Raw genomic sequence first — 13216 nt, 5'->3', positions numbered from 1 at the left:
AATTTTATGAAGATAAATATCGTTCTAACAAAAATGACATTTATACTTCCTTTTTAATACAAAATATCTTAGGCAGTTATTTTTTTTTTATTAACAAAAAACAATTCCCATTATTCTTTAATTTTTTTTTATATTAAATATAGTGATCAAATAAATACAATTTTCAAATAATTTAAAAATTAATTTATCTTTTTATTGTAATTGAAAATCAAATTTATTATTTTTAAAATTTATTCATCCAATAAATAATAGATAGCAATAAATATATCTCACTATTCTAAAAAAAAATCTTCCAAATTTAACATGCTAATTTTTTTTTGATAAATCCCACAACAAAATATTTTCTTTTTATTGCTATTAAACTTTGCATCTTATAAAATAAATAGTTATCTTAATCTTTCTTCTTTTACATATCTGTTAACTTTCAATTTTATGGTGTTTGAAAAAGTTTACTTTAAATATTTAGATAAATTCAAATATAGGAGGAGTTTCATTGTATTATCTTTTATTTATAAAGACAAAAATTTTTTACCACATTTTAGTTTAAATTTATTTTTATTAAAACAATAATATTGTCTATTTTGAAACTATAAAAAAATTACTCATAAGTATTAAAAAAAAAAATATTTTCATGATAAAGCTATTATTATTTCTTTTTATTTGTTTGAAAATCATATATTTGGGAATTTTTTAGACATAACATTTATGTTAAAAAATGATGTATGATTATCTTTTTCTTATAATAAAATTTAATATTAAAAATACTATCATTCAAAAATATATCATTTATTAGTTTTTAAAAAAAAAGTATTATTTAAAATTTATTTATAACCTTTTATTACACTACTTATTTAGATTAATTTTAATATAATTTACTTGTATTTAAAAATACCCATATATAATAATACAAGACATAATATTTTATATTTAAAACTAATATATTATAATTAAAAATAGGTATTTTAATCACAGAAAAAATACTTATTTTTTATATTCACATATAATAAAGTTAATTTTGCCTGGCACTTAATAAAATATATGTATATCCAAATTTAATTTCAAATTTTTTGATTGTAGTGAGTGTGACTTTACTATTCTAATGACATGTTTAAAAATTTAATTCCAACATAATTTAATTTTTTTTTTATCTCTTCAAAAGTTGCTTTTGTTAAAAGAAAAAAGATGTAAAGTATATATTTCATAAAAAGTATACTCTTCTTCAAAATAAATGAGAAAAGAAAATTGCTATTAATTTTAAAAAATTATATAAAGAATTAGTTTTAACTATTTTCGTTATTTTTGAAAATTATTATAAAATTTTTGTAATAAAGTTTTATTTATTATTTTATTTTTTTTATTTTTTTTTTAGAATTGTTATGTATTTGAATACTGCAGTCATTATAGTAACTTTGACTTTTATTATTGGAAGTACATTTATCATTGGTATGTTTTTAATTTATTTTATTAATTTATTTTTATTATTTTATTTAGCTTCTGATTCCTCTGTTCAATCAGATGTCCAACCAATATCTGTAAATTCAGATGAAAATGATATGAATATAGAGGAATACAAAAACATCTTAGAAAAATTAGATAAAAGAGGTGGAGGAAGAGGATTTTACAGACCACGACAAATAGAGGAACGTTCTGGTGGAAGAAGATTTTATAATTTACAACATTTTCAAAAACGTTCTGATATTGATAGAGATGAAAATGATTTAGGTTACTATGATTCTCAAGAAAAAAGAGGAGGTGGACGTAGTTTTTTACCAGCTTACGGAACATTGATGTATCCAAATGAAAAAAGAATTTATGAACCTTATCCATATGTCTTTTATGATCATATGAAACGTGGTGGAGCTCGCCTTTTCCGAAAATATGATAGTGATAACAACAAATATGCTTACTATTATGGATTATAAGAAAAAAAAAAAATAATAAAGCCACTACAATTTTATTTTGAAATTTTTTAACTTTTTTTTATAGTCATCCAAATTATTAAAAATAAGATCTTCACCAATGTAACACTAAAACTCTACCACACATATATTTCAAATATATATAATTTTTCCTAATTAAATTTTTTTTTTCTATAAAATGTATTAAGAAAAAAATTTTAAAAATATTATTTAAAATATTAGTTAAAAAGAACATTAAAATAATTTGGTAAATAGGGATGATATATAAGGTTCCAAAACATTACTTGATATTATGATTTTTTTTTTATAAAATAACTAATTACATTTTTGTATGATAAATATTATTTTAAATATCTTAATTTTTTATATTTTTGGCATATAAGACAAATTTTCTAATATTGTTTTTATGTTAAAATATAACAAAAATAAAGTTTATTTTCAATTTCATTTTTTTTTCTTTTTTTTTTTTTAAATCTATTCTATTATATATTCAAAACCAAAAATTGTTTGGAAAATACAATATTTAACTTTAAAATTTTATTTTAATATTTAAAGGTTGAATTAAATTAAAAATTTTAAAAGTTCTCTTTTTCCTGTTTGCATCATTCATCTAACAAATAAAAAGATATCAATATATTATTTATTTACATAACCAATTTTTATGGATTAAAGTGATATAAATTAGGAGTATTTTAAATATTAAATTACTTATAAGATTATATTATTTACGTAACTTTTATATGTAAAACAATCTTTAAAAAATAATAACATCAGTGATATCTTTATTATTTTTTAATAAAATAAATAAATTATTTTTGAAATAAAAAGAAGATAATTATCATTGATCGAAGTAATTTAAATATATTGAATGTTCAAAATTTAATATACTATACAAATGTTTTAATTATTTTTTGTTCTTCAAAAAAAATATAAATGTTATAAATTTTTATAGTTTTTGAACAATATTTTACATCTCAAAAACAATAATAAATATTAAAAATATGAGTTATTAATAAATTCTTAATTTTTGAAAGAGAAAAAAAGAAATGATCAAAAAAGTTTTAAATAATACTTTGTTATGATAAAAAAAATTTAAAATTTTTATAAATACCTATCACACAGAAAAAATATTTATTTTTAAAATAATAAATAAAATAACACAATTTTTTTTTTGTATTTTTAAACATTTTCTTTCTACAACAAAATTGAATTTTATATAATTTTCTTATTATATTGTAAAAACTTAAATGATATTATAATTGTTTAATAACAATTTAAAGAAAAAGTTTTATATATATTATATTAAATTCTATTTGTTATAGTTTATATAAAATAATTTCTTTTTATTTACTATTAAATAAAAAAAATGTTACCGATTACAATGTTAACAAGTAGTATCCTTTCTACAGTATTTATATTATCGGATTTATATGCTTATTGTTAACTTTTATTAAATTTCATTCTTATTGAAGAAAAAAAAAAATTAAAATTGTTACAAAAATTGTATTTTAAGTATCTATTAAGACATCAAATAAATGATGACATCATTTATTTCAAAAATACAAAGATTTTTTTTAGTAATATTGTCTTCTTTATTTTACTAATGTTTTTGCCATAAGAGTAACAACATTTATCATATCAAAATATTTGGTATTTTAGACAAATCATGAGGGAATTCCATATAACATATTCTTAACGCCAATTTATTAAATCATATTTTTCTATTTAAAATAACATTTTTCTAGATTATTTCATTGATAATACAATTTTATTGTCTGGTGTGACACACACCACCATAATATGATATCTTTTTTTTCAATAATTTTAAAAAAAAGAAATTTTATTTATAAAAATTATATAAAGTTTAAGTGGTTATAAATATTTTTTTTTTATTTTAAAAAAGTACAATATACATATTTAAATTTTTCAATATATAAAAAATTAAAGAAGTTTAACATATTCTATCATTTTACTTTCTGTAAATAAAGGATGTTTTTAAGGAATAAGTAATTGGATAAATAAGATTGCATTTACTAAAATCTATGCAATTTAAACTTTTTTTTTTGAAATTTTATATAACAATAATAATATTTAATAAAATACTATTTATTTATGTTTCAATGTAAAAATGTTAAATAAGAAGGTTAAAGAAAAAAAACTTATAAAAATTATTATCATACAATATTAAGGAAAACTTTTAAAATACAAAGTAATTAAATTTTTATGCCATGTTTTATAAATATTAAAATGGATAAATTTTTTTTTTTTAAAATGATTTGATATATTAAAAATTATATATAATTTATACTTATTTAATAAATATAAATAATATTATGAAACAATATATTTATATTAAATATATATAAGGATGTATACTTTTGATATATAATATCAATCTAGATTTTATGATTCATTATTAATGTTAAAATAATGACAATATATATTAATGATAATTATACTATAGATTGCGGTAAAATCTTTTTAGCTACTATGATTTTATATAAACAATCATATTTAAATTAATTTTCATTATCAAATGAAATGATAAACAACTTTATAATAATATCCTTTTAATTAAACAATACAAAATTAACGTGAGTAATTGTACTGTTAACAAACTTTTTTATTAATAGTTAAATCTTTTTGTTATAAAACAAAGTATTGTTTAAATAACTATTTTAATTAGATATTTCTTTATGATATATTTTAAATATTGTATATTATCTTTTATATATCTTTAATATCTTTATTTCAAATATTTTTTTTATAATATAATAAATTTAAGAAAGTTTAATTCAACTATTATTTTAGTATATATATTTTATAACTATTAAAATAAAATTCTAAAGAAAAATAATTAAAATTTATTACATTAAATAAAGAAATGATTTACAAATATTCAATATTTTCTGTTTCAATTAAATTTACCAGAAATTTTCTTCATATTATTTTATATATATTTCTTTGGATATTATTAGGAATATGGATGTCAAATAATCAACTTCATAATTTATTTTCACTTCAAACATTTTTAAAAGATGAAATGTATTATTGGTACAAAATTTTAACATTCATTTCTTATATTCAATGCACAACATTTACTATGTTTTTTGCTTCATTACATTCAATATATTTGATACTTCATTATAAAAATTTTCTACAAGATTTAAAATTAAACAATTTATCAAAACTTTACTATTTTTTTACATCATTTGACTTTATATTATCAATGACTTTTCTTTATATTATTGGAACATTACTATGTTTTTTTGGATATATTATTGGATGTATGTTTGATTGAAAAAAAAATTATCTTTTCTAATCATAATATTTTTTTTAGATAATCAAAAACAAGAAATTGTTTTTAATCTTTATGGCTATGGTATAGGAGGAATTTTACTACTTGATAGTATTTTAATGAATATTAACAAATATCTTATAAAAGAAAGTCAAAAATTACCAAGATTTTATTTTGATGAAGTTGAAAATATTAATTAGCTTCATTTTATATTTTTAAATTTTAACATAATCACTGTTAGTAAATTATAAACATATTTATTCATATTTATTTAAAGTTAATTTTATTATATAAAAATTATTTATTATAATTTTATATATTTTTTAGTTATATAAATAAATTTAGTGCTTTTAAAATACAATATATTTTTTTTATTTTTTAATGATTTTAAAGTAGTTTATTATGATTATTTAACTTTTTCTATCACAAAAATGTTTTCCCACAAAAAAGTAGTTTTATATTTTAAAGAAAAAAATTTATTGTCAAAAACAAGTAAAACATGTTAAAAATTAAAATGCTAATGTCTTTGACACGAAATGATTGTATACTTAAAAAATACCAATCACAATTACATAACTTTCACTGACCAAAAAAAAAAATAAAATCATTTTAATATATGTAAGGACTATAAGGTATTCTTCAATGACACATTAATGTCAATGACAGTTATTATAACTAAAAAAAATTATATATTACTTTTGTTTTAATATTTAATAAAACCGAAAAAGCTACAACGAAATTCGAGATATATTTAAACAATTTTTATTTATCTTATAATATATATTTCTGAAATATATTGCAATTCAAATATCTTCTTTAGTACTTTTTTAACACCAACCTTATTTTTATTCTCACACAATTATTCAGTTTCTTTTTTTGTTAACGAAACAAGAAACTATTATCACTTAGGATTAAATTACTTTCAAAATATATTATTTGAAGACTAGGAAAAAAAATTTTTTTTTTTTGGCAATTCTTTAAAAAAAAAGAAATATTTTGATAAAAGATAATAATATAATTTATTATTTAATTTAAGAAAAAAAAAATATTTTAATCATCTTGAATTAAAGATTAAAAAGCTGTTTTTATGCTTTTAATTTATTATAAATAATCAATCAAAATTTTTTTGGTGCTTTTTAATTTTATTTAAACGTACAATTATTTGTTTTCCTACTTTTATCTTAAAAATATACAAAATTGACATCTACTAAAGATTTATCCAATTATTTATTATCTATTAATTAATCTTTTCAATCATTTTTTTTTAACATTATTTGATAATTAATATAAAAATAATCGGTAATCTTAAAAGTATTTTTAAACTAAAATTTATCAGTATAAAAAAATTTTGTGAATAAGATTAATATACTTAAATATAAATATGTATAAATATTCACTAATATTATTTAGTATATTAGTTTAATTTTTATAATATTAATAACAACTATTTACTTCATTTTTTTTTATCTCTAAAAGTTTATTTTTATATATAGTAGTAAAATTAATTTATTTAAAAAAATATTTACTATAATATGTTTTAAAATTTTTCTAACATTTTTTATTCAAAATATTATTTTTAAAAGGAGCTTTTTATAATGGATAGCAAAGTTTCATAGATTTGTTTTATAAAAATAACAACATTGATAGATTAAATAGTGGTAATTGTTATTCACAAGCAATGTTTTTTATTTTATATAAAAAAAACATATATATTTAAAAATTCTTCTTTTTTATTGTCTATGGTTGAAGAAATGAGATTATTGGATAACTTTTTTTAATATTTAATATATGATAAAATATTCTTTTATCATTTTTTTAATCCTAAATTTTAATAAAATAAACTTTTTTTTTTAATATAATAACAATGTTTTAACAATAAAACATTTTTATATTAATGTTGAATATGGTTATTAGAAGTATTATAAATTATTTACTAATACATTTGAATATTTACATGTTTTAAAGCATGTATATATCTGTACTATGTTTCTTTTTTTTTTATCATATTTTTATAAATTTGTAATAAGTATTCTTTTTGATTTACAAGAATTTTCAATGAAAATATAATAAACATAACTACGGAAATTTATTATTAAAAAAGTAATATGATATCTTTTTAAAGTAAAAAGTTGCCCTTAAAGCAATTAATATATATTTTATTTTAAAAAAAAATATCTAAAATAAATTTATTAAATTGGATACCAACAAATTTTTTTTTTGAAGAAATTTTTTTACACATATTTCTTAACAGAATGTATTTAACATTTTCATTTAACTATAAAATGTGGATAAATAAAGGCTAAAAATTATATATTTCTTTTTTAAAAAAATTTTCAATAATGTAGTAATTCTTTCATATTACAAACATTTTTTTTTTTTTTGAGTATGTAAGGTTTTAAGCACATTAGAAAATCAAAATTGATTCTTTAATATATTAAAAAAAAGAACAAAAATTTGTTTGTTATTTTATAATCGTTGCTATTTTTAATAAAGTGCAATTTTTATTTTGGCATTCTACTTATGTATAATATTTTTTTATATTAATATTAAAAAATAATGTATTATAAAATTTCAAGGTTGCGGTTATTAGATAACTTTTATTTATTGTAATAAAAAAATAAATGATATTATATTTAGGATTATTAAAATATTCTATTTGAATGAAATATTAATTATTTTTAACTAAATTAATACTTTTATTATATATTAAATTGGTCAATTCTTATATTTTAATTTAATTTTAATAAAATATATTTATGTTTTCCTAAGACAATATTGAACATCTATACCAAACGACAATGTCTGTTGTATTTGATTTATGAGTTATTAACAACGAAAACTTTTACTATAAAATATACACCTTTATTAATAACAGTTTGAAAAAAAATTTTTCTGCTAATTATATATATATATATTATATATAAACTTATTCAGATTACCTATCTTGTTTATTTTATATGTTTAGATATCGGAAAAAAAAGTTACGTTCTTGTTGATTTTTCTAAGATCATCGTAAATAAACACTATTTTATATAATGCTTCTTTATTTTTTTTTTAATTTAATAAAAAAAAAAATTTGAAACATACTTTTTGCCAATTGTTTAATCGGGTGTCACTTTAATTAATAGATTAATTCATTTTAATTTATTTATAATTAAAACAGCAATCTTAACAATAAATATTTTAACATTTTATATTATTATCTATTGTTGCTTCAAGCATGTTTATTATATTAAAAAAATAGATTGTTATCGTATAATAAAAAATATATATAATTATAATTATATTTTTGAAAAAAATTTATAATCCAAAACAAAATATCGCTATATAAGAAAAAAAACATTATTTTTATTATAACTCATTAAGGTTTTTTTTTTTTCATATTCCAGTTTAAAAGATTAGAATAAATTATACTTTGGGTGAGATAAAATATTTCAAATTTTATATGTTCTTATAATATTGTAAATATAAAAATTTTTAAAATATTTTAGTCGTTATTTTAACATTTGCTTCTTAACTTTACTTTTTGAATTTTATTATTACTTTTACGAGAATAAGTACTTTATATGAAAAAAAACATAAGAAATGATTGGTATTTAAAAAGACTGTTTTTTTTTTATTTAAGTGATGAAATTTTTAACATTATTGTTAAACATTTAAAAAAAAAATTAAGGAAAAAATATTTATGATAAAAAGTTATTTCTATCAATTTATTTATCAATTAATTTTTTTTTAAAATATTTTTTTCTTGTTCCTTTTTTAATACTATTAATTTTTATTCATTTTAATTTACATAAAGATATAATATTTGTGGTGATGATGATGATGATACTTATTGAAAATACAAGATATTTTATATTTACTAACACCTCGACTTTATATGTTATTTAAATGATGTGTTAAATTTAATCATAACTATAAATTTTATATTGAATTTATATTAGAAATTGGTTTAAATTTTGTATATATATTGATATACATATAGTAAGTGGACGTTAAATTTTTAAAATGGGCTTAAATGTAACAGGTGACAATTATATATTATTAGTGTAATGTAACATTGAACTTTCCAAATAATGATAAAGTAGCAAAACTTTTTGTCAAAACTTGATCATACTATTTATAAAACATGATTATTTTTGCCAATGATTGTTGAATTATTAAACAATATTGGTAAACATCATCAAAGCTTATAGTTATTAATATATCCTTATTATTTATTTCAACATTCCCCCATATATCCTGTTTTATCTTCTTCTTTTTTTTTTCTTAAATAAGATAAAATAATTGATAATAAACATAATTAAGTAATGCAATTTCAAGGACAGCTAATTAGAAACATTCTGGACAACAGGATCTTTGTAGTTTATAAGATAGTTTTTATTATAGGAAAATATCCGATCCAGAAAAATTAGACATTTATGTAGTGATAAAATAAAAAAAAATATTTATTTATATATATAAATAAACTGAAAAGAAAGTAGATATGCTGTTTTAATATTTTTATACAAATTTACAGGTATATTATTATAATCTTTATATATATATATATCTACGACAAATATATATTTCATGGTTTATTTTATTTATCATTACTATAATTTATTCTCATTTTATCATTACATAATTTTGAAATACTATCTAAAGAATCTTATTTCAATAGATTTATATTATTATTTTATTTTGTTATTTTAATAATAATAAAAAAATAATAATAACAACACTCATACATAATATATATATTTTTTGAAAAGTTTTTTTTATAATAATAATAATAAATTTTTAATAACATTTAAATTACCGACATTTATAATTATTTCAATCATATAATTGTGTAAGATTTATTTTAGATAATATGTAAAGTCTCTTTTAATAAATCTTTAAGTTATATAACTTTTTTACACTTTTTAATTTACTGAATATTTTATTACATTAAAGTGATTCTAATTCAAAGGAAGTTAATAGTATTATGCTTTGATAATATTTCTACTTTACACATAATTGGTGAGAAAAGACTAACTTTTTTTAAATAAAATATCACTTTTTTTTATTGCAGACTTAATGATAAGGTTAAAATGTTAGTAAAATTTGTCTTTTTTTAAAAAATATACTTTAATATGTTGAACAAGTAGTTTCTATAACTATTATACCACTTATTATATAAAGCATAAATATATGATTAATAGTATTTTTATTGATAATATTTATTTATATATATATTTTTTTTTACTAAAACTAAAGATAATTTTTATATGACTAAATAAAAAATTATTAACATGATAATGTATCTTTGGTGATGAGATAAATTATTATCCACGACTTTTACAATAAATACAAAAACTAACAATAAAATATTACAAAAAAAAACTTATTTATTTTTTAAAATTTTTATTTAAATAAGATAAAATTCTTATATGTTTGTTAATTATGTAACAAAAAGAATATAAATATAATATTAAGATAACCTTCAAATTGATAGTCTTTCTTAGGTAAAATTGTTTTTGTTCCTAATATTTACACAATTAAATTTTAGAAAATAAATTTTAATATGTTAAATAATCAAATTTGAAGATATTCATCCAATTAATGTCGTTCTTTATAGAAGATTTTTAGAAGTTGTTAACTAATTTTTATTTACAAAAATTTCTTTTACATAATAAAGAATACATGTCATAAAATTGTTAAATAAAAGAATTAAATTTTTTTTATTTTTAAAACTATTATTAAAATATTTTACAGGACAGAAGAAGTGTATGCATGTCTTCACAATAATACAACTTTGATTATTCTTTTTTTTTTATAATATATTTAATTTGTGTTAAGTGTTTTATGAGTATAAAATTGATATATTTTATTATAAATTACTATTTCTTTATTAATATGATTTTTCATATATAGATAGTTATTTTTTTTTATTATAATATTATTTTTATATAATATTTATAATATTTTGAGTTATTTAAAATAAACTTTTACATAATCTTTTTTTTATATAAAAAAAATTATGTATGATAAATATAAAATTATAACTATTTTCTTTCATCATAGATAATGATTTTATTTGGTAATGATAAAAAGTTATTTATTGCTACACAGTTTACTATCATAATATTATTTTTATCTGGGAAAATGTTAGATGCTGTTAAATGTTATGATTGTTATGGTACTGGACCAACAAATGTTAATTGTACAAAAGAATTTACATGTAATGGTGCTGCTTGCCTAATTTGTATGTTTAATAAAATAAAATTATATTATTAATTTTATATAATTAGATGAAGCAGGTGATAATATTACAACTACAGCATTTTGTCTACTTAGTTTAGAGGGAATCCACAACTTAAAAGATGGTTGTTGGTTGGAGGCTGATGGAAAAGGAAAACATTGTATATGTAGGGAAAATTTTTGCAATAAATTAAGAGATAGAACAAAAACATTTTCAAGTAATTATATTAAATTGTTATTTTTTTTTTAAATTAGTTTTTTTTTTAATTTTTTAGATGATCCATTTGCTACACCATTACCAAATATGGAATTTCTTAAACATAATCCTTTACTTGATTATGATGAAATTGAAGTTAATATAGAAGATGGAAAAATACCATCATCACTAAATAGTGATAAACATAAATATAAAACACATATACTTAATAAAGTAAAAAGTTTAGATGAAAAATATGATAAAGATATTGATTATTTAAATGATGATGATCTCGTACCAATAGACTTTAAAGATTATCATGAAATGATGCAAATAAAATATAATTCACCAATAAATAATAATAAAGTTATGGATATTAAAGAAATTCCCTCAACAACATCTAAAATTGAAATACAAAATATTATTAATGAAATTGAGGATTTAAAATTACCATTAGAAGATGGTTCTGATATGGCTCCTGATGAAAATATTATTGATGTAGAAGAAGACCTTCTTGGTATACGCATGAGTGATTCTCAAAATATTTCAAACAAACAATTGAGTAATACAAAAGAAAATAATAAAATTATTGATAATGTTATTGCCCAAGGATCATTACATGGTGAATTAATGAATTCTTCCTACTACAAAAAAATGTCTTGTATTTCATATTTTATATTTTCAATAACAATTATTATCTATACCATGAATATTTAAGAACTTTCATGAACTATTAAAAAAAGAATACGAAATCGGGTATTGCAATTGTTTGCTGTAAACAATCAGCAACTATACTTTTTTTTGGTTATCTTAAAGAACAAAAAAAAAAGACTATTACCAATAAGTTTTATTTTATCTATTTTTATAAACATAAAAATTTATTTTAATTTGTAAAATCAATAAACTTTGTCAAAAAAAAAAAATAATGTATATTAATGTCAATTTTTAATTGGAGCATGAAACTTTTAAACATTGTCAAATATATATATTTATTTTTTAAATCATTGTGTTTTATCTAAAATTTTATGCCTAAAATACCACAATAAAACTATTTCAACGGAAAAGAAATAATTTTAAATTAAAATGGCAAACTTTGATAATAGTTAAATATTTTTACAAATAACCGTTGTGCCGTTAAAAAATAAAAAGAAATTTTAAAGAATGATTAAACTTTAAAATCTTATAATTTAAAAAAAAAATATTTTACTTTATTAACTTTAAATTATATCAATTTACTCAGCCAACAAATGCTAACCATTTTTTTAAATTAAAAAAAAATTACTTTAAAAAATGTGACATAATTTTATATCTTATCATTAGAGGATTAAATAATTATTTATTGAATTAAAAGTGATGAAATGATATTTCCGTGAAAAGTTATCATATGAGTGATAAAAAAAAATTTTACACATAAAAATATAAATTGATATGTCAATATAAATTATTTGATATTAAAATAATTTTTATACATAAATTTGAAAAAAATTTACATTGGTTGGTTGTTTTTTTATTTTATCAACAAAAAAAAATTATTGTAATTAATGATATGGCAAATAATAAATGTTTGTTTAAGAAAGA

General features: G+C 16.9%; 3 protein-coding genes across 3 annotated transcripts; all 3 read left to right on the top strand.

Moving 5' to 3' along the window:
• Window positions 1-715: 715 nt before the first annotated feature.
• SRAE_2000383000 (Hypothetical protein) lies at window positions 716-1922 on the top strand (the record flags this gene model as incomplete). Its single annotated transcript, XM_024655071.1, has 3 exons — window positions 716-720; window positions 1370-1443; window positions 1492-1922. The coding sequence occupies 3 exons, from the start codon at window positions 716-718 to the stop codon at window positions 1920-1922; spliced, it is 510 nt and encodes a 169-aa protein (XP_024508380.1).
• Window positions 1923-5148: 3226 nt separating this feature from the next.
• Window positions 5149-5417, top strand: SRAE_2000382950 (Hypothetical protein; the record flags this gene model as incomplete). Its single annotated transcript, XM_024655070.1, has 2 exons — window positions 5149-5206; window positions 5260-5417. The coding sequence occupies 2 exons, from the start codon at window positions 5149-5151 to the stop codon at window positions 5415-5417; spliced, it is 216 nt and encodes a 71-aa protein (XP_024508379.1).
• A 5929-nt stretch (window positions 5418-11346) lies between these two features.
• SRAE_2000382900 (Hypothetical protein) lies at window positions 11347-12355 on the top strand (the record flags this gene model as incomplete). The annotated part of the gene is made up of 3 exons (XM_024655069.1): window positions 11347-11446; window positions 11493-11660; window positions 11718-12355. 3 exons carry the CDS (start codon window positions 11347-11349, stop codon window positions 12353-12355), a joined length of 906 nt encoding a protein of 301 aa, XP_024508378.1.
• Window positions 12356-13216: the final 861 nt, after the last annotated feature.

The sequence above is a fragment of the Strongyloides ratti genome (assembly GCF_001040885.1).
Source record: "Strongyloides ratti genome assembly S_ratti_ED321, chromosome : 2".
NCBI lineage: Eukaryota > Metazoa > Nematoda > Chromadorea > Rhabditida > Strongyloididae > Strongyloides > Strongyloides ratti.
This window is presented reverse-complemented; position numbering and strand designations above follow the sequence as displayed.